At 39.8% G+C, this 23,346-nt stretch overlaps 1 protein-coding gene across 2 annotated transcripts; it reads right to left on the reverse strand.

The window, feature by feature from the left end:
• Positions 1-1,081: 1,081 nt before the first annotated feature.
• LOC130917138 (uncharacterized) lies at positions 1,082-19,617 on the reverse strand. 2 transcript variants are annotated; one of them, XM_057838240.1, is made up of 15 exons: positions 19,229-19,617; positions 19,098-19,137; positions 18,867-19,023; positions 14,305-14,428; positions 11,324-11,366; positions 11,135-11,246; positions 10,984-11,072; positions 10,825-10,919; positions 10,605-10,759; positions 10,478-10,550; positions 10,374-10,407; positions 1,876-1,900; positions 1,726-1,802; positions 1,351-1,657; positions 1,082-1,281 (listed from the first exon to the last, which is right to left on the reverse strand). In XM_057838240.1, the coding sequence occupies exons 1-15, from the start codon at positions 19,249-19,251 to the stop codon at positions 1,142-1,144; spliced, it is 1,494 nt and encodes a 497-aa protein (XP_057694223.1). In that variant the 5' UTR covers positions 19,252-19,617; the 3' UTR covers positions 1,082-1,141. The 2 variants fall into 2 exon arrangements, with proteins under 2 accessions (XP_057694223.1, XP_057694231.1); XM_057838248.1 differs by lacking the exons at positions 19,098-19,137; positions 19,229-19,617 and having other exon boundaries at positions 14,305-14,443; positions 18,867-18,931.
• Between the last annotated feature and the right edge of the window lie 3,729 nt (positions 19,618-23,346).

Below are 23,346 nucleotides of genomic sequence, written 5' to 3' on the forward strand. Positions count from 1 at the left end.
TATAACAGTCTGCTTGGGCGAATTTATTGTCATTTATCGTTATCGAGGTAAATCTGATCAACTTATCGTGATATGTACTTAAGGCCATATCGCCCAGCCCTATTAGAGATAGGTCTGTAATTAGCTAATATATCAGGATCTAGAGTAGGTTTTTTCAACAGAGGTTTAATAACTGCATGTGTGTATCTGTATTAGCTATATTAGCCTACTATCAAAATGACTAAGTCAGCTAAAAATACATAATGAGCCTTCATGATTTAATGTTTATTTTCCCTGCAGTGCACAGACTATTCTGTGCTTCATATGGAAAGAATGGGGGAATTGTGGGCAATTATTTTTCACGCATTGTTATGAATATACTTAAAAATGAATGAAGGCGGTTGGCTACGGAAGCTTTTTTACTCTAGAAATGTGCTGTTTTAGACAGAATTATTTTTTCCGGCCCTATTAGAATATGGATCCTCGGTTTAAAAAAACAAAAACCCTGCTAGGTGTAGAAATGGGCTTAACCGCTTTACAAAACTGTGGAATAAATAAAAAATAAATGTCAGTGGAAACGGATTACACAAGCACTTTAATAGGCTTGTTGTTAACACTTGTGTATGTAAATCTGACATTTGTAGGTTGTTTTCTTCTTGGAGATGCATGTGGCGGCCTGGCAGTTTTTTTTTTGTTCTTTATATGGGGTTATGGCAGTTGCCGTCAGACTTTCGGGATCAAAGCACCGTTCCGCCTCCGAAATCTCTACCGGAACAACGTACTGGACTGTTCTGGCTCATTTTCACCTCTGCCAATATGTGAATAGTTCAACGCATTTAGGACCACCCCTTCGTTTGAATAACATTTCCTTCTGCATGTTTACACTAAAGGTGAGAAAAATATGAGAGTAAATTGATTTTGTTTACTTACAATTTATATGTTCATTTTACATTTTTGAATCTTATTTTTGTATTTACAGTTAATTTTCAGCTTTTTTAAAAATCATTTATTGTTGGTTATTTGCAGTTTTTGTCCTCCATTTAAGCATGTGCGTATAAGAGGAAAGAAATGAAGAGGTAAATAAGTAATGTTTATCAACAACTGGGGTGAACAAGAAATGTTTTATTAGAACAGTAATGCAAGAAAAGGTATTTTTGATTCACTAATCATTTCCCTGATGTCGCTGCTTCAGCATGAGCAAAATGTTAGTGAGTTCGTGGGTATCCACTTCCACGCAGTTCATGGCGGGGTCTAACCTGGCTTCTATTGTGACAGATTTCTCCACGGGGACCTGCTGCACGCCTATTGGGACAAATGACACATTGAGCGGGATAACAGAGATGAAATGCTCTTTCACTAGACAGAAATTACCTGAATTTCCATGTCTGGGCGGTCTTCTAACAACTATACCTTTGAAGATTTTCTGTAATGACATGTGTAAACTCACATAATGTTTACTCTTTTGCAAAATGCCCAAAGAGTGCCCCCTGGTGGCTTCCTGCTGTTGTGTCAAAACAGTTGGAGGGGGGGATGTCCACAAGTTGCACTGAGTGGCAACATGGCAAATTTCAAAAGTGGACCCATGGAGGGTTTGAGTTTCTGCGTCTCTTGTTTCGTTACGTTGAATTTCACACACTTTTGGTCTCGGTGCAAATCTGTGTTGATTACATTCTCCATCCTAATGATAAAGAGGAAATTGAAGGTTTGTGAATTTATTAACCAAGTAGCAGCAAGTTGGTAACTTACATCACTAGACTCTGAACTCAGGCAACCCTTCCTTAAAGGGAAAGTTGCTGGATACCCCAAAGTGTTGATTGGGTATGCTGTGTGTGGGAGGAAGAAACTTGATTGTGTTTGCATAATGGATAAGTGGGTTGAATAGAAGAGTTGACTTACTGAGGTTCAAGCCGCAATTAGGGAGCTGTGAAGCAATTACACACGTAAATATTAGGATTACATTATTCAAGGCACTACCGTGGCGCTTTATTGCACGGTTTCATTGCTATCTGAAGAGGTGGGTAGAGTAGCCAGATTTAACTCAAGTAAGAGTAGAGTTACTTACAATATACCGTATTGGCCCGAATATAAGACTGAAAAAGAGTAGGTCGTCTTAAATTCAGGGTCTAGACATTATACCCATTCACGATGCTAGATGGCGCCAGATTATTATTGAAGCGAATGCTGAATTTGACTCCCCAGGCAATTCCATTGCAATTTTGTCGTTTTATCACAATAAATTGATTTATTTACATTTAAAAAAACCAGAAGCCATTCATTTACAAATGTGATTGCACTTTAGTTTACATATTTAAATGTTCAGACATTAAGATTTGAATGAGGAATTGGATATGAATAGGAATGGAATATGAGTAATAATTAATAATTGTTATTCTATTAACTATCTGTTTATATACGATATATACTATATTAGTTTATTATTATGATTAATATGGAATATGAATAGGAATATCATGAATATATAAAAATTAATTTGGTGTTCAAAAAGTCTTTTTTTCAAACTTGAGTCTTGAAAAAGAGGGGGTCGTCTTATAATCAGGGCCGTCTTACATTCGGGCCAATACGGTAATAATAATAGTAATAATAATACTCAAGGCAAAGTAGTTATCCCAAAAATTTACTAAAGTATTCTGTGAAAAGAATACTCAAGTAATGAGTAACCGCTAACAATGTTTGATTTTCAAACAATGGCATTTTTTCAGCACAAATGTCATCTACAGTATATGAACTGTTATTATAAATCTGTACTATCGCCTATTACAAGACCATGTTAGGCTCCCCAAAGAGAAAAAAACCCACAAAATTAATCCCCTCCTCCAAAGAACATGAGTGCCCTCAAGTTGCGAAAACATTTCCTACCATAACATTAAAACTATCCAATATCCGGTTTTCTGTGGTCTATCGATGCCAAATAAAAACAGGGAGAGAGGTTCAAATCCGCACTTTTGTGTAATGTTGATGGAAGTGTTCTATGTGAAACAGTTTGCGGGCCTTTAAATGGATCCTTGGTCTTAAAGACATGTAGGCTCTAATAAACCACAATTGTTCTCTTGTACTAAGATATGTTGTTAGAAACACATAAAATGTTAAATCAATGACAATATTTTATAATATTTAGTACATAATTTGACCGATAGTTGGCGCTATGTTTTGCAGGCTCGGAGTGATGACGTAATTGGGACGTTTCCAATTGTGTACAACAGTTGTGTATTGCTGCCTAAACTCGCTAAGTAAAATGCCACGATATGCTGCTTTTGGATGCAATTTCCAGTCAAATGGAAACAAAGGGGGTGATGTGAGTCCCCAAAGATTTCCTATTGACAAGAAGAGGAGAAAGGTTTGGGAAAATGCCTGTAGACTGACAAAACCTCCACAAAAACCCAAGGCTTTGTTCTCGTCATTTTTCTCCTAACACGTTCAACGCTTTTAGTTGACGACAACTTATGAAAGAGCTCACAGGAGCGACTGGATATAAACGGAGGCTAAAATCAAATGCTGTTCTAACTATTTTGCCTCACAAAAAGCCTCAACGCACTCGGATAGTGAGTGAAATGCGCGCAATAAAGCGCCAAAGACAAACTGCTGGCCGCACTCTTTTATCAGGCAAGCCGCTCCTGTCGCTATAGTGGTAGTCGAACCTTCTGGCGTACCGCTAGTAACAGAGGAAGCTAATAATTCACCTCTACTTTCAGTTCATCAGGCAGTAAGTGTGTCTGTCAGTATTCACTTAATATGAGTGATGCTGCTACTCAAACTGATCCAGACACGTCGATCCAGTGATAGTGTCCAGCTGATGCGCGCCCAGCATTTATTATGGACCACCCTTACGTAGCTAAACGTGAGTTGGATGTACAAGACAAGGAGCACACTCGATCCAGATGACGAATTTAATGAGGACAGTCAGCCACGACACGACTCCGATCCTGACTATCACACGTATTATTTAAAATTATTTTTATTACCTTCAGTGAGAGTTTAAAGCAGGGGTCAGCAACCCTGGTCCTCGAGTGCCACTACCCAGCTTGTTTTCCATGTCTCCCTCCCTTAACATGCCTGACTCAAATAATCATGATCGTTATCAGGCTCCTGCAGAGCTTGCTGATGAGCTGATCATTTGATTCAGGTGTGTCAAAGGAGGGAGACATGGAAAACAAGCTGGATAGTGGCACTCGAGGACCAGGGTTGCTGACCCCTGGTTTATAATATCAATAGTCATGAAAATAAAAATGCACGAATGACAAGATGTGTTCAAACTTTTGGTCAGTACTGTATGTAAAGCATACGGCAGCTCTGGATGCTATCAATCTATCTCAGGGGTCCCCAACGACCGGGCCACGGACCGGTACCAGTAATTTATTTTATTATAATTTATTAACGACTCCATTCTGGCCGATTGACTTTGGCCTGTGCCGCTTAACACACCAATATCCCTGTCTACTCTAGATATATACAACTACAGGATAGTAGGTTGTCATAGAAATGCAGATTGGGCTGTTAGCAGTAAATGTTGTTTTGTATATCTATGTGCGCTTGGCCTCGATAATACCATATGACGTAGGTCGTCGCCAATCACATTTGTTCCCAAAAATAATTAGCCCCCAAACTAGAATGACTGAAAAACAGACGTCTTTGGACAGATTTTTTACGAGGAAAAGGGAACCTGACGAGCCAGGAGATGAGCCTACAACCTCGAAGAAAACAAAATTTATAGTACTTCCCAATCACTAAAGACCCACGAACTGCGAAGGAGTGGATTCGTGACCCGTATGTGAATAAACCGAGTGATTCGAGCATATAGGCTGGTAAAGTTTGTGAACAAGGAAGTCATAGAAAAACAGACACAGACATGTGACATGGATCAAGATGAAGAATACAACATGATGGGGTTGCCAAGGGCTGATCGAGCAAGTGTAGAGGTCAAAATCAGAACTGAAGATCCTGTAGAACCAAGTGCACATAGTGAGAGTCCAAAGGAAGTGACACAATGTGAACTTGAGAGTAGAAGATATCCTTCAAGAGAGAGGAGAAAACCGAGTCATTTAGAAGACTTCATAACAGAAGTCAGAGATATTGATGGAGTTCATACCACTGTAGACTACTGCTACAGGATGGTAGTTGGTATACCTCAAACATACCAGGAGGTCATGAGTTCCAATAACTCAAAAGATTGGTCAAAAGCCATGGATGAAGAAATTCAGTCACTAAACGAAAATAAAACATTTACCTTGACAACACTGCCAAAAGGCAAGAAAACAGTGAGGGGTAAATGGGTTTATGCACTCAAAAAGGAATGTAAAATTTCATTTGGTTGTAAAAAAGGCATCAACATGAGAACAAGTGGGGGTGTTGAGAGAAATGGTGGAGGAAATGTTTTGTATTCATAAATGTGTCCTCAGTTGATGTTGAAATAATGTTCCTATTGCTTGTTATTATTGACATATTATCTTTTCGCCTCAAGATGGCAGGATGGGACTTAATTGTCTAAAGTGCTACTTTTATTACTTCTTCTTGTTTGACTTTGATGACTTTGATTTGTGGGATTGCCTGTGAAGACAGCAATGAGAGAGGATGTATCCGCATGTCAATGGAAATTAAACACGCCAAGTTTTAGCTAAAAGACAACTTATTCTCCGTCAATTCTTCCTACGAATGCAACGTTGAGCTGCAACCACCTCAACACTGTGCAACAGGAATATCAGCTTGTAGAGCTCGCAAATCACAGTGACCTTAAACGTACATTTGAGACAACAACTCTACCGAGGTTCTGGATTAGTCATTTCGGAATATCCTGACATCGCTAGGATAGCACTGAAAACTGTGCTACAATTTCCAACATCATATCTTTGTGAAGCGGGCTTCTCTCACTCTCCCATCTCAGGACCATCTCGGCGCAACGAACAAGCTCAGGCCTCCCACTGATTCAGCGGCTGAGTTGTATTTTCCCTGCACTTAACACGAGGGGGCAAAAATCAAATGTTATTTTATATTTGCTGTATTTTTCTGCCGCACATTGCTAGCGTTCTGACAAATTTGGCATGCGCGTAACGTTAAAAATGACCACGAATGCAGCGATTCCAAAGTACACACTACAAACTTTCTTTAAAGAAAGGAATATTAATTTACATTTGCCATGTTAGCTGCACACAACAACTGCACGCAGCTCTCACTTAACGACTTCGCCGTGTCGTTGAGCATTAATTTACGCCATTTCCATGTTACACATGTATGTTTATGATGTAAATAGTTTTTTAGCACCATTGGATAACATTGAGAGTCCAACTGAATATAAAAGAGGGCTTTTTTCACCGCCACAAAAGCATTGGGAGAAAAATTTTATAAGGGCGCAAAATTTGACAGCCCACCGGGCCACGAATAAAAGACCCAAATCACACCGGTCCGTGGTGCAAAAAAGCTCGGGGACCCCTGATCTACAGTGGGGAGAACAAGCTGGTTTTCCCCACTTGCAAAGCATGTAGAGGTCTGTAATTTGTATCATAAGTTCTCTTCAACTGTGAGGGACGAATCCAATACAAAAATCCAGAAAATCACGTTGTATGATTTTTAAATAATAAATTTGCATTTAATTGCATGAAATAAGTATTTGATACATCACAAAAATCGAACTTAATATTATGTACAGAAACCTTTGTTTGCTATTACTGATACCAAACGTTTCCTGTAGTCCTTGACAAGGTTTGCACACACTGCAGCAGGGGTTTTGGCCCACTCCTCCATGCAGATCTTCTCCAGAGCCTTTAGCTGCTGCCGGGCAACACGGACTTTCAGCTCCCTCCATAGATTTTCTATCTGGTTCAGATCTGGTGACTGGCTAGGCCACTCCAGGACCTTAATATGCTTCTTACGGAGCCACTCTTTAGTTGTCTTGGCTGTGTGCTTTTGAGTCGTTGTCATGCTGGAAGACTCAGCCACGACCCATCTTGAGGGCTCTCACTGAAGGAAGGAAGTTGGCAGCCAAGATCTGGTGATAAATAGCCCCATCCATCCTCCCCTCAATACAGTGCAGTCGTCCTGTACCCTTGGCAGAGAAGCAGGCCCAAAAAATAATGTTTCCTCCTCCATGTTTCACGGTTGGGTTGGATGGTGTTCATGGGTTGTACTCATCCTTCGTTTTCCTCCAAACACGACGAGCCGAATTTAGACCAAGTTCCATTTTGGTCTCATCTGACCACATGACCTTCTCCCATTGCTCCTCTGGATCATCCAGATGGTCAGTGGCAAACTTCAGACGTGTCTGGATATGCACTGGCTTCAGCAGCGGGACCTTGCGTGCGCTGTTGGATTTGAATCCATGACGGCGTAATGTGTTTCCGATGGTTTTCTTCGAGACTGCAGTTCCAGCTCTCTTCAGGTCATTGACCAGGTCCTGCAGTGTAGTTCTGGGCTGATCCCTCACCTTCCTCATGATCAGTGATGCCCCACGAGGTGAGATCTTGCATGGAGCCCCAGAACGAGGTAGATTGACCATCAACTTGAACTTCTTCCATTTTCTAATAATCGCTCCGACAGTTGTTACCTTCTCACCAAGCTGCTTTCTTATTTTCCTGTAGCCCATCCCAGCCTTGTGCAGGTCTATTATTTTATCCCTGATGTCCTTACACAGCTCTTTGGTCTTGGCCATTGTGGAGAGGTTGGAGTTTGTTTGTTTAAGCATGTGAACAGGTGTCTTTTATACAGGTAACAAGTTCAAACAGGTGCAGTTACTTCCGGTAATGAGTGGAGAACAGGAGGGGTTCTTAAAAAAGAACTAAGAGCCGAAATATTTACTAGTTGGAAATGTATCAAATACTTATTTCATGCAGTTAAATATAAATGTATTATTTAAAAATTATATAATGTGATGTTCTGGATTTTTGTATTAGATTCCGTCCCTCACAGTTGAATTACAGACCTCTACATGGCTTGCAAGTGGGAAAACCAGCAAAATCGGCAGTGTATCAAATACTTGTTCTCCCCACTGTACATAATTATATTGGAATAAGTTTGATCCCACAATAGCTCACTTTGAAGATCTGCTAACAAAAACCGGCATTCTAAACAGCATATGCTCTCTCACTCAGTTGTCATTGAGACGCACTTGCCGCGAGTGCATCACCAGTTTTGCCCAACTCTCGTCTTATCAGGTATTTCCTGGTCTGCATTTTGTCTTTGCTGCTCGTCTTGTGAACGACCGATAGTGCTGTCCTGCTCTTCACATTTCCCGTTCTGGTTCAAATTGGAAGGGCAGAACTGACGACATGTTGGGGTAGCTAACGAGTGACACGCTGGAAGTTCGGCAGCGGGCCCGGTGACGTCACCGCACTGCGACGTCAACAAGAATGGCGACCTATTACTTAAAATAGTTTCACAAATTTTATTAAAACGAAAACATTAAGAGGGGTTTTAATATCAAATTATAATAACTCATACTAACATTTATCTTTTAAGAATTACTTGTCTTTAAGATCGAGGATCCCTTTAAAGATGCCATGTGATTGAACAGGTCGGTGTGATCATAGGATTTGCGACTGCAAGCTTGTGTGTGGTCATGTGACTGTATTGTTATGTATTATTGCTATGATGGAGTCATGTAAATCTTTTTGCAACGTCTCATTGGTGAAACTGTTAGAGCCACTGTCGGGATCTCTAGCAAAAAGAAAGTCAAATCTAATATGTAGAATAAAGAGGAAAAACATTATGCCTCTAGAGTAGCCGGAAGCAGTGGAGTATTAGTAGTGATTCTTCTTCACATCTACTCAAGTAAAAAGTGGTAAAACTACTTTTACAGTGTATCAAAAAGTAAGTACACCCCTCGCATTTCTGAAGATATTTAAGTATATCTTTTCATTGGACAACACTGACAAAATGAGACTTTGATACAATGAAAAGTAGTCTGTGTGCAGCTCATATAATAGTTAACTTATTTTCCCCTCAAAATATAGCCATTAATATCTAAACCCCTGGCAACAAAAGTGAGTACACCCCTTAGAAACTACGTACATCCCTAAATGTCCAAATTGAGTACTGCTTGTCATTTTCCCTCCAAAATGTCATGTGACTCATTACAGGAGTGCTGTCAGCATTGCTGCAGAGATTGAAGAGGTGGGGGGTCAGCCTGTTAGTGCTCAGACCATACCCCGCACTCTATATCAAATTGGTGTCCATGGCTGTCACCCCAGGAGGAAGCCTCTTCTGAAACACAAGAAAGCCCGCAAACAGTTTGCTGAAGACATGTCAACAAAGCACATGGATAATTGGAACTATATCCTATGGTCTGATGAGACAGGCGGGCTTTCTTGTGTACAGTCTTCAGAGCAAGCTTCCCCCTGGGGTGACAGCCATGCCTAACTGCTGTAAAAAAAAAATATATATATATATATATAATAAAAACTGAGAAAGACTGATAGCTGTTAAAGAATAAGAATATCGACTTTGTGTTCATCTAACCAGGCTCAAGTGTCACACTGAGTAGGTAGGCATACTGAGAAATTATTTTCTCATGAAATATACTGTACAGAAAATAATTTTTGGTTTGTGGTGTGCCGCGAGATTTTTTCCAATGTAAAAACATGGCGTGACTCAAAAAAGGTTGAAAAACACTGGTCTACAGGACGATCAAAGAGGAGGTTTATGGATGTAGTTAAAGAGGACATGAAGGTAGGTGGTGTGCGAGCAGAGGATACAGAAACCGGGGTTAGATGGAGTCAACTGATTTCGCTGTACCGACCCCAGAAGGAAAAAGCCAAAAGGAAATGAAGAAGACCCAAGCTTGCCGTTCTATGATCACGTTCAATGTTGTGGCGTCTTTAAAGCACCGAAAAAAATTAAGTGTTTGACATAGAATGCTACCGTCAATATGACTCGAAAGGGTGGATTTTAACCCTTCTCCCAGTATTTATTTGGCACCGATTGACAACGGAAAACCGGAAATACGATCCTTTCAATTTCATAATAGGAAATGTTTTCTCCACTAGGGGGCACTCATGTTCTTTGGACAAACAATGCTTTGTTTCTGTAGATTATTTCCTCTCGCCGGAAAGATTAAAAAAAAAAAAAAGATTTCTTTGGCTTAATGAGGTTATGTAATACGTTGTAGTGCCCTATAATGCTAACAGTTCATATACTGTAATTTTGTGTTGAGAAAAAAATACAATTGTTTAAAAATAAAAAATCAAGCATCATAAGCACTTACCCGCAATTTTACTCATTAATTGAGTATTCTTTTCACCGAATACTTTTTTACTTGTACTTCAGGACATTTTTTGGATGACTATTTGTACTTTTACTTGAGTATGATTAGTTTGAAGTGACGCTACAGTTACTTGAGTAAATTTTTGCACCTCTGCACTTTCTACATGGTTTCATTACTATCTGCTTACCTGCATACTAACAGCCTGTGGCTCGGGGACAGTTCTAATCATAAATGAAACAAAAAAAAGATGTGAGAATATGTATACACTTGTGGTTGGATCATGTTACTTACTGTGGGATCAAAGCTTGGGCTGAGGCGTCATCTTCGAGATATATATTTGAGTTTTCAAGCCCAGAACGTTGATCTGAAGGGTTAAATGAGTTATTAGCTCACTTGACAAATCTATTGCTCGATTTACCGTCAGTGTCATTTTCTTGTAGGAATTCTTCAAAGGCTTTCTCGTCAAATTGCTGCTCGCCCCCTCTCTGGTTTTGAGTGAAGTCCACAGGGGGTTCAATTTGTGACACGTGGTTTGTGAAGGGGTGTACATAACTCAGGTCTTGAGTTGATGCACTGTAAAACACGAACATCAGTCTGTCTTATATCAGAAGTCTCTTGAGTGGTCAAATTGGTCTTACTTTGGAGGTCCAAAAATGGATGATACAGGGGTAGCCGGGTTAGAGGACCATATAGAGTCTTTAGTTGTCGCTTTGGGCTCATAAAAAGGTGGAAACTACAGAAAATTATGATCCAATGCTATACTTCAAATTATTTTTGCAATTGTTAATTGATGCTACCGTGTTTTGGTCCAGATTCGTTCCTTCCCAAGGTGCAGGGGACCACTCGGCAAACAGCTGGGTGTGCTCTCGCTCCTGGAAAATTCTTCCTACAGAGAAAAATTCAATGTCATTTCCAGTGTCTCCCGTCTCAGTTACCTTCCATACGCACCAACTTGGCCTGACAAATGGGACGAGGACGTGAAGAGGCTAATGGAGTCCGGAAAGTGAGGCGTGTAGTCAGGTGTGCTGGGTTTAAGAGAGGAGCGCTCCACAACTAATGACTTAAGACAGAAACACAGTTTTAAATGTAAGAAGGAATGACCACTTTCCCTTTTACCAAACTGCCTTTAATACTTACTTCCCTAATCTTGGAACTTGGTGAAATATGCCGTCTCATCTCACTTGAAAAACCAAAAACAGAAGAGATTAATCATCAAGATTTTGGCCTGCATTTCATATACAACCCCTAACAAAAAGTATGGAATCACCAGTCTTGGACGAGCATTCACTCAGAACAAAGTCAGACAAAAAGCTTGAAAAAAATCATGATTTAGTTCAATAGTGCAACTCTTTAGCATTCAGAAACAAGAAATGAATAAAAGACATTGTGGTCAGTAAATGTTAATTTCATAGAGCAAGTGCAGGGAAATATATATGGAATCATGAGAAACAAACAAAGAAATAACAATCAAAACACATCTCTAGTATTTAGTAGCACCACATCTGGCTTTTATGACAGCATGCAGTCTCTGAGGCATGGACTTGATGAGTATTCTTCATCAATTTTGTGCCAACTCTCTTTGTTTGCAATTGCCAGATCATCCTTGCAGGACGGAGCCTTGCTGTGGACCATTTTTTTTTCATTTCCACCACAGGTTATCAATAAGGTTGAGATCTGGGCAATTTCCAGGCGATGACATTGACTGGATAAGTCTTTCTCCAAGGAATGCTTTAACAGTTTTAGCTCTGTGGCAAGATGCATTGTCATCTTGGAAAATGACAAACATATTTTCAATTGAAGGGATAAGAAAGCTGTCTAAAATTTCAATGTAAACTTGTGCATTTATTGAAGATTTAACTAGTGATGGCCAAATGAAGCCTCATGAAGCAATGAAGCTTTGCAGCCAATTGGTTTGCACATGTAGCAAAGCTTCATTGTGCTTCATTTACTCTATGGCGCCATCAAGTGGTCTACAAGCCCAAGAGGTCAACATTGTTAAGAATTCAATGGTTATTTGATTATGAGATTATAAGATATGAATGTGCTTATGTTAGTAATTTAGTATGTGAACAAAATACAACAAGTGCTAAGGATAATTTGTTATTCATTTTTGTTGAGAAATAATAGCTTTCCCACAGTGGCTGGCTTTAAACGGTTTCTTTTTTTTGGACAATATTTCACCAGCTTTAGAAAATATTCTTCTTTCACAAGGCACAGATGAAGCTGGGGTGCTGATAAATGTGAGTGCCAGTTTTTATAAATTTGGGTAGGTATTCTTTTGTGCCTCCCAGTACACTAATGGATTGTTCATTCTGTTGATGTTTGGTTCAGATAGGTACACACACTCACATTTATATTAATGTAGTTCTTCTCCCTTACCTTATTTGATTTGATTTTGATTTTTGATTTGATTTATTTATTTATTTCGAGCAATAACAACAAAAAACAAAAAACAACAAGTATGGAAAAAATAAAATACAATAAAATAAAAATTAAACAGTCCTGATGAATGTAACAAAAATTATAACAATACATACACGTGTAGCTCGAAAAGGAGTGGGAAGAAGCAGAGCTTTTTTGAGTCCCACCCCCATTTCACTCCAAAAATTCCATAGGAATGCAGTCACTTCCCTACAACAGCTGTACTAATCATAATGATTACATTGATAATAATAATAATAATAGTTGCAGTAATCATAATAACACCAATATATATATATATATATGTACATATATATATATATATATATATGTACATATATATATACACATACACACATATACATACACATCACTAATAATACATGAGTAACTATTACATATGTACAAAATATTATACATAAAACATGTAATATTTCTGCATACACCCAAGACTATTAAAGACCTCTTTCTGTATATCGTGACCAGACCTGATGTTTATACAGCAATTTGAATTTGTGAATACTTTGACATTGCTTATAATGTAATCCCAAACTGTTCCAGAGTTTTACCCCACATACAGACACGCAGAATCCTTTAAGAGTAGTACGAAATTTTGGTTGTGAAAAGTTGGCAAATCTTCTCAGATTATGAGATTGCTGTTGCACTGTAAAAAGACATTGTAAATTGAGGGGTAATAACTTATGAAATGCTTTAAATAAAAATATTGATGTGTTGTATTTCACAAGATCATTAAATTTCAACAGTTTTGATTGAGTAAATAAATCATGAGTGTGAGCTAAAAAACCCACTTTATGTATAATCCGAATTGCTCGCTTCTGTAATGTAATTAATGGATATAATGCACTTTGGTAAGTGTTCCCCCATACTTCGACACAATATGAAAAGTATGGGAGTACCAAAGCTTATTGAAAAGCAATCAAATGAAAATGTTCCCATACAGGGGAGGATCGCTTTTTTTTTGCGCAGTTTCCATCGCAAGCAAAGGACGAGGCTCGAAAAAAGATTGCACTGTTGCACACAGATCATGTAACAAGTACAGGAGCCCGAAATGCACAAAATGTGAGATAACAGGCGATCGCCATTGCGTTTTGCAACCAATTTATACCGTAGTCTGTAGCCTACTGTGTTTGCAATGCGCGCCGAACGTCGGATCACTTCCGAAGCGTTCATTGGATTCAGCCGGCCGGCGAGGTTTGTCACGTCATCATTTCCGGGTTCTGCCGAAATGACGCGCGCCTCGCTACAAGCCTCGTGGAAACACCCCTCCCATTACTCGACACAAGCTTCGGAACGTCGGCCCATTTCGTCCCATCACTAGATTTAACCACAGCCATCTCCCCAGTGCCTTTGCCTGACATGCAGCCCCATATCATCAACAACTGAGGGAATTTTGATGTTTTCTTCAGGCAGTCATCTTTGTAAATCTCACTGGAACAGCACCAAACAAATATTCCAGCATCATCACCTTGTAAAGAGTCAAGAATCTGCATTAGACAAGGTGTCATAGTCAAGAATCCTTGTCTAATGCAGATTCTTGACTCTTGCACTTTTGAACCAATTCATTATTTTTTTCAAGCTTTTTATCCGAGTTTGTTCTACATGGTAGAATGTCTGAGTGAGTGCTCGTCTGAGACTGATGATTCCATACTTTTTGCTCGGGGTTGTGCCTGTTGTACCTGCACTGAGGTTGACTCTCCACCGGACTCAGCCGGGATAGAGAGCCCAGGGTCATAGGGCATATCAATGGGTTGATACCCTGCTTCTTTCCTCCTTTGGAGCTCAGTACTGATGCTAAACGATCTGAAAGACATCATACTACAAATGGAAAAAAATACTGTATGCCGTAAAGTGGTAGAAAAACAATTGAAAATGTATTGTTCATGAATACCAGGGGTGTGGCAAGATATCCAAATGGTGACGTATCAGGATAATTTGTATCCCAAATGATCATCGATATGCTCGTGCCAAAAATCAATATTTGGTTTTAAAAAGGTGTCACTGTTTTTAAAACGGAACTAACCGGTTTCAACCAAACTTTTCCGCTAGAATAGTGTCTGTGTTTACTCATTTGCAGCCCATTGTCAGTGCTAAACGTCCAATTCATTTTGACTTGGGGGGGGGGGGGGGGGGGGGGGGGGGGTGACTATGGTTCACTTCCTGTTGATTTGGGGGGCATTTACAGGTCACTTCCTGTTCAGTAACCCATATTAAACCAGGCATGAAAATGGGTCAGGGGTATAAAAGGCGAGAAGGGTGTCGAGGAAATATGTTCTGGTACACTGTACAACTAGGGCTGTCCCAAACGACTAATTTTCTCCCGATTAGTCAGCCGACTATTTTTACGATTAGTCGACAAATCTAATAATCCCCCAACCCCCCCCCCCCCCCTTTTTTTTTAAAACTAATTTAGCAATAAAATTTTTGATGACGCTTACTAATTCACAAAAATATTTTGGAACACTTAAATTCTTTATTAAAATCCAAATAAACACATAAAAACCAACAGTAAATCACAAATAAACAATGAGGTCAAATCATAGCATTAACTGGTGGAAAAGAATGGAATGTAAACAGATTCAGAACACTGACTTTGCCTTTTCATCATGATTCAAAACAATTCTTAAAAAAAAATCTAGCATTAATATTAATATTAATACTACTATATACTGTATCCAAATAGTGACGGATCAGGATAATTTTTATCCCAAATGATTATCGATACTGTATGCTCGTGCCAAAAATCAATATTTGGTTTTAAAAAGGTGTCACTGTTTTTAAAACGGAACCGGTTTCAACCAAACTTTTCCGCTAGAATAGTGTCTGTGTTAACACATTTGCAGCCGATTGGCGGTGCTAAACGTCCAATTCATTTTGACTTGGGGGGGGGGGCAATGACTATGGTTCACTTCCTGTTGATTTGGGGGGCATTTAGATGTCACTTCCTGTTCAGTAACCCATATTAAACCAGTCATGAAAATGGGTCAGGGGTATAAAAGGTGAGAAGGATGTGGAGGAAATATGTTCTGGTACACTGTACAACTAGGGCTGTCCCAAACGACTAATTTTCTCCCGATTAGTCAGCCGACTATTTTTACGATTAGTCGACAAATCTAATAATCCCCCAGCCCTTTTTTTTTTTTTTTTTTTGGAACTAATTTAGCAATAAAATTTTTGATGACGCTTACCAATTCACAAAAACATTTTGGAACACTTAAATTCTTTATTGAAATACAAATAAACACGTAAAAACCAACAGTAAATCACAAATAAACAATGAGGTCAAATCATAGCATTAACTGGTGCAAAACAATGGAATGTAAACAGATTCAGAACACTGACTTTGCCTTTTAAACATGATTCAAAACAATTCTTAAAAAAATATCTAGCATTAATATTAATACTACTATATATAATATTAGTATAATAATTATTCTGGCAAATCAACATTTTTAATAAAGAGGGGGGCATTTTAAAGCTACTTTTAGTGTAGAGTCTGAATTCTGAAGTATGTGAGATTAACTCCAGAAATCGCTATTTATATGACGAACATAACTTGAACTGAACTAAACATGACGTGCTTTTATTTTGAAATGCTCACCGAAAGCTCGTTCGCTAAACCGCCAACAGGAAGCTTTACACTCCACAAAAAAAAAAAAAAAAAAAAAAAAAAAAAACTCTTTTTGTCATTGCATGTTGTGTCAGTAATACATTTTTTTTCTTTTTTTTTTAATCTGCAAATGCTGTTAAGCAGCGATTTTTAATGTTTGAAGTGACACCTTTTAACCGCAAGTTTGCGTTTTGGAGAAGACTGCTGTTTTATTGCAGGCTAAAGTAGGTTGTCTTTTTTTTCCCCATTAGCCTCAATGTAGCAATGCTAACGTTTACAGTGTTTAATATGGATGTGTTTCCTTATTATGTATGTCTGAACTTTAATTCTACGGCGGGTTGATGACCAATAAGCATCTGTGAAAAGAACTGGAGTCTCATATGCCATCAACACGAACGTGTACATGCACGCACACACGCGACGATAAAACGCAGCCGTGGAAATTAACGCCCTCATTTTTATTTACCGTGCGATAAATAGACTCATTGCATATCGCGATAAGCTTAGCAACTTCAATAAAACGTTAGTTAGTAGGGGTGCACGATATCCATTTTTTGAAACAGATACCGATAGATAAATTGAAGTCAGTTAAATGGACTTACAATCTGCCAGCTTGTAATTGTCTCCTGACGTCTTCCAAAATTAAAACTGGGTGACGAAGTCTTAGGTGTTCATTCACGGCCAATGTGCAGCCAATCTCGGCAGTGAAGCGACAGGACACAACAGTGCACCCTCCGTTTCGTTGAAATAAGTCAATGTTTTGGCCACTGGTCCGCTTTTTCACTTTGTGCCGCTTTCCCCGCTTGCATACCAAGCATCCGATATTAAAAAAAATCTCCCAAAACTTCAAAATGTTCTCCTCGGATCTACACAATTCATGGAAGTCACCTTTTTGACTTCAAAACGGCAAATTTCGCCGAAAGGTGAGAGATTTTTATGCCTGATTAAACAGGGAGACTTGTAAATGCCCTAAAATCAACAATAAGTAACCCAGAAATGTCCCAAAATGAACTCATTGGCTTCCATTAATGGCCATAGACGTCCAATTCATTTTGACTGGGAGGGGAGCAAATGACTATGGCTCACTTCCTGTTCATTTTGGGGATATCCAGGGTCACTTCCTGTTCAGTAACGCAAGATTTGAATGATTTCCTGACCCCGACAATTTTTGTTTAGCCATATCATGAGATAATCGTTATCATATCTGTCAACCCGAGGCCCTTGGCAATCTTACAAATAGTGACGTATGCCCTTACAAATTGGTGACTAATCTTACAACGTCGTATATAGTGTGCAATATGAAACAAAAATAAAACTCTTGTTTTAATGTTTAAAATACTATGAATTTATTGGTAATATTGTAAAATATAACCTGGTGCAATCAAAGAACAATCAATATCTTCAGCTACATCATGATTACTAAAATTTAACAGTGACTTTTGTTATAACTGTATCTAGCAATTTTGGCAAATTCTATCATGTCTTTTGATGGCTGCACTTCACGGCACTTCAGCTCACAATTCAGTTTGACTTGAAGGTAGTTCGTTAGTGTGTCCAATTATAAATTAAAAAGGTCAATTGATAAAATTAACTTACCGATGGAATCTTTGAATACGGGAACATTTCTTTTGCGAATTCTGAGAAGTGATCAGCAATAGTTGCGGGCAAATTGTGTTCGGCAACAAATGTGCAGAATAAAATCTCAGCTTTCGTCACTTTTCATTCTGCAGACTTCAACTTTATCACCAGTGTTGTTAATCTTACTTTTAAAAAATAATTAATTACAGTTACAAATTACTTCTCCCAAAAAGTTATTGAGTTAGTAACCCAGTTACCTGAATGTAAGAGTAATTAGTTACTTGGCAAAGTAACTGATGTTACCTTTCATGTTTTTTTTTTTATTAAAAAAAACAACAACAACAAAAAAGCATAGCAACCTTTGCTATGTTTGGGAGTCATTTAATGTTGTGAATCAACTGTTAAAGTTCTTAAAATTGCTCCCGTTTTTGCATTAGGTCCCTTCTGTCTACTTTCGACGTGTGAAATTTTTTAAAACTGTTTCATCATTTTGAGATGGATTCAAATCAAGATTTTGCCAATTTAGGAGTATTTTAGATAAAACATTACTTAGGTTCACTGGGCAGGTTCACTACAACAGAGCCTTTCTGAGATGTCTACTGCTTTAAAATGGCGGCTGTTTACCAACGCCGCAGTCTGTCATTTCGCATTTAGTTCTCTATGCATGTGATATCTAGGCGTAGATTGTTGGCTGTCGGCTACAGTGAGGAAATACTGGAGCCACCTAGCATAGCATCACGTTTGCTACAGCGTCACAGCACTCTTCTCTCTCAGTATCTCTGACTTTTCTCGCGTCATTCAACCAACATAATGCATAGTAAATCACATCGTCTCGTTGCCGAAATGGTGACAAAATCCGAACAGAGAAAAAAAAAAAAAAAAAAAAAACGTAATGCACGAAAAACGTACAGATTTTGAATGTACGGCGTACACATTTAGAAATCAGTGCTCACTTGACAGGTATGCGTTATCGTTAGCCTTATATCGCAAGTCGTATCCTATCACGCGATACACAGAGGTTTCCACCCCTAATGAATACCCAACTATATTTACCTTTACCCTTTTTCTTTTTAGTTATCTGGTTGACCACCTGCAGCGAGACAAGGTCCAAACTTGTTTTCGGAGAGGATGTACTGAGTTTAGGTGAGGAAGACGTGCCAGCGTCTAGTTTTTGCAGTTTATCTTGCATTCGCCTTTTTTCAAAGAATTCCTAACAGGGTAGAGACATCACATTACTGTTAAACTCAGAGGGAAATGTGTCAAACATTTCAATAACTGTCTTACCCGCTGCTTTTTCGCATCATTTTTCATCTTCCACCGGTGCCTGGAATGAAATTCGTTTAGCATAACATGCTAAATTAGCATAGTTTCAGTTAAGTATCATTTAAGGCATTTCAGCCATTAAATAACCTTACCTCGATCCGCCCATCCAGTTCATTTTGGGCAAAAGTCAGCAAAAAATCTATTTAAAAAAACATTTTAAAAACACGCTGACAATTTTTTTTTGCAGGTGACGTCATTGCGCGTGGTGCATTATGGGTGTTACGCGCCATTCGTAGCCGCAAACCCGCAAATCCTCTCAATTGATGCCGATCTCTGACAGTGGAAGTTACTTTTTGCCTGCAACTTGAGAAAATCTTTTTGTTGTTGTTGTTGTTTTGTTTAAAACATGGCATTTTAATGTGGCATTAAAGGCTGTACCAGAAAAGGCCCAAGTACACTGCATGCGTGATCGTTGCGTTTCCGGTCCGACTCCGGTAAAAAATAGCGCCGGAGCCAATCCGTTCCCATTATATCCTATTGTTCAACGTATACCGGCCGCGTCAGTGCTCCGGCTTGACTGCGTACCACCTCCGGCGTGCCGCATGCCCGCCGGATGGTATAGGCTATTTTCTATTTTTGCCGGACACGCATCCGGCAAAAAGGGCGGAGCTGGGCCTGGACATCCCAGGTGCCTAATCACGGTTTAAACACGAGCGAAGATGGATGATGAGCGCTTCATCATGGAGGTGGAAACCCACAAAATCATTTATGATGCAGCAGATCCTTTCTATAAGGACAATTTAAAAAAGGAAGCTGCAAGGTGTCCTATTATGTGTGTTTTTCTGTCCTGATCTCATCATGATGCAGTCATGTCTGTCTCTTAATTCCAGATTAACTAAAATATCAATATGCAAAGAAAATATGTGCTCTCTCTCTGCTTCTCTGATGAGTATAGACTCCGTGTGTTTTTCGTTGTTTTAAATGGCACATTATCGCGCGCAATCACGCGAGAGCTCACGGGGGGGGGGGGGGGGGGGGGACGAGGTTGGCGGACCGCAGCCGTGCAGCAGCCGGTATGATTTGCCTGTTTTTGACGGACTGCGTGGCACGCAGGCAACACTGAACCGGACCGGAACCGCAACGATCACGCATGCAGTGTACTTGGGCCTTTTTAAGTCGCGAGATCCTGCTATCGGTTGTTGTCACCTACGTCATCACCACCACCTGAGCCGCCATCTTTCGTGTATCCCAGTGGCCTATAGACCCTACTCACCTACGTCACAAAATGGGCGTGTCGCTGTTTCCGGCCGCCATATTGTACCTCTTTTTCAGACCTATTCCCATTGTTTTCTATTAGTCGAGCAAGTTATAGAGCAATTCATGGAAGCCCCGGTGTTATCTGACGCTGTAAACTCATTGGATCCGTTGCATAAAAGGCGTTACGTGGAAAAGCTTCAGTTTATCCATTCGCCAGATCCGTATTTGATGCCTAAATCGATGTTTTTCGACCCGCTGGCTTCGCCTGACATCTGATACCCACACAAAATCAGCCTATTCTCACGAAAGTTTGAAAAACTTTAAGAGCTTGGAGGCTTATAAATGCTACGTTGCTGGTTAGGTGAAACACGTCCTCGTACACGAAAATTCAGCAGGAATCTTGTGCTCGGAAGGTGAGTTACGAAATTTTCAATTGAAAATCTTTTGTTCTTGCTAACATCCACTGTCAAGTCTAATGTATTTCATGTCATTTGTCAATGGAGCTAGGGCTTTTAATGTTTATATGGTTTAGCGATAGCACTAACTACATACATACGTGTATGTTGTCGGCGATTAGCCTAGCAATGATCTTAATTGTGGTTGTCAGCCCGAAACCCTCTAAATATATATTAAATGCATCTTACCAGATATAAAATGACTACTACATAATCTGTGGTAGTCGTTTGGAGCCCAGTTGTCTCGTCGAATTGCAGCAGTCAATCGCGGCCTCCTCTTCGTGTCTCTCGGAATACGGTAAAAATTCAAGTCTCTCCGTCTATCTTCTCTGTTTTTGCAACCGACCGCCACACACGACTTCACCATTTTGAGTATTAATGTTGACGAGCAGTAAAACGTGCAATAATAGGAAGAATTTACGAAGCGCTAATGCATTTCTATGGCGAGTATGCGGACATCATGGCGCGGGGGCGTGGCTGTGACGTCACGTGAGTAGGGTCTATAGACCCTACCCACGTGACGTCACAACTTCGCTCTCCTGACTGGTGCCGCCCACTTGTCCGTCAACACATCGTGTTGACCTGTTACGGCTACGTACATTCCTCCTATTTACGGCGTGTTTTTCTGCTCGTTAACATTAATAATCAAAATGGTGAAGGCGTGTGTGGCGGTCGGTTGCAATAACAGAGAAGATAGACGGAGAGACTTGAAGTTCTACCGGATTCCGAGAGACACGGAGAGGAGAGAGCGAGATGGGCTGCTGCAATTCCACGAGAAAACTGGGCTCCAAACGATTACCACAGATTATGTAGTAGTCATTTTATATCTGGTAAGATGCATTTAATATATATTTAGAGGGTTTTGGGCTGACAACCACAATTAAGATCATTGCTAGGCTAATCGCCGACAACATACACGTATGTATGTAGTGAGAGTGCTATCGCCAAACCATATAAACATTAAAAGCCCTAGCTCCATTGACAAATGACATGAAATACATTAGACTTGACAGTGGATGTTAGCAAGAACAAAAGATTTTGAATTGAAAATTTCGTAACTCACCTTCCGAGCACAAGATTCCTGCCGAATTTTCGTGTACGAGGACCTGTTTCACCCAACCAGCAACGTAGCATTTATAAGCCTCCAAGCTCTTAAAGTTTTTCAAACTTTCGTGAGAATAGGCTGATTTTGTGTGGACAAGATAGTTGTAAATATCAGGGTCAGGCAGAGACGGCGAAGGCAGCCGGTCAAAAATAATCGATTTAGGCATCAAATATGGATCTGGCGACTGTATACAGGACTGTCTCAGGAAATTAGAATAAGAACTTTATCACAATATTCTAATTATCTGAGACAGTCCAGGACTTTATCACAATATTCTAATTATCTGAGACAGTCCAGGACTGTCTCAGATAATTAGAATATTGTGATAAAGTTCTTATTCTAATTTCCTGAGACTGTCTCAGATAATTAGAATATTGTGATAAAGTTCTTATTCTAATTTCCTGAGACAGTCCTGTAGAATGAAGCTTTTCCACATAACGCCTTTTATGCAACACATCCAGTGAGTTTACGGCATCAGAAAGCACCAGGTCTTCCATGAAATGCATTTTAAATTCCTCGCTCAATTGAAACCAATGCTAATACAGAGACAAAATGACGGACAAGTGGGCGGAACCATACAGCGAGCACGTGGTTTTGTGACGTCGGTGGGTAGGGTCTATACTACGAAGCCGGTTTTCTGGCTTAGCAGGGTAACTTCGAGAGTAACTTTATCACGTGCGAAGTAAGTTCGCGGCTATGCGAGACTACGAAAGGTGGATATGTTGGAACCGAGAAGTGTTGCCATGGCAACACACGCCACACACCAAACCTGGTCATGTCAGAGTTAGATCTTGCTTAACATCAGGATTCCAATTAACCACGCTCTATTTGAACAGCACTCCTCCGCGGACGTGTCCTCCTGACAATGACAGCGTACTTGGACGACCCATACGACATTGGCGCGTGGATTGTGAGGGGCTCTCTCCGGAGGGCACGGGTATTTCGGGACCGCCAGAATCCGCTGGCGTACCTGGAAGATGTTCTCCATGAAAGATACAGATTTTCAGCTGAGGGAATTCTTTACCTGTGCCAACTGATCTAGGCAGACGTCACTAATGTAACCCGCCGAGTCAGGCCCTCACAACCGCGCAGATTGTGTGTGCCTGTCCGTGCGCTCTTTCGCCAGGGACAATATATGTATTCCATCGGTGATGCTGAATATCTGCGTAAGAACACTGTATGCCGTGCGATTCGGAGTGGTGTATGGAAACGATTCAAATTGATGCATTTATAATAATCCTAGAAATATGTAGACTATTTAAACATTGAGAAAACTTGCGTTTTTTTCTGCCAACTGGAGGAGATTAAATTAAATGTCAAATCCACTGATAGGACAGACGCACAAATATAAAAGATATGTTTATTGAATATGCATCTTACAGTCTTGTTTAACTGTGAAAAATCGTTACAAAAGACGGGCTTTTATTTACGCAACAACGCATGGCATCCCCGC

This window comes from Corythoichthys intestinalis, chromosome 1 (genome assembly GCF_030265065.1).
Source record: "Corythoichthys intestinalis isolate RoL2023-P3 chromosome 1, ASM3026506v1, whole genome shotgun sequence".
NCBI lineage: Eukaryota > Metazoa > Chordata > Actinopteri > Syngnathiformes > Syngnathidae > Corythoichthys > Corythoichthys intestinalis.

Coding starts and splice junctions, on each gene's coding strand:
- LOC130917138 (XM_057838240.1), bottom strand. CDS start 19,251: ATGAACTGGATGGGCGGATCGAG. Junction 1,803..1,875: donor TAATTGCGGCTTGAACCTCA/GTAAGTCAACTC, acceptor TCCCACACACAG/CATACCCAATCAACACTTTG. Junction 1,658..1,725: donor TGAGTTCAGAGTCTAGTGAT/GTAAGTTACCAA, acceptor CTTTATCATTAG/GATGGAGAATGTAATCAACA.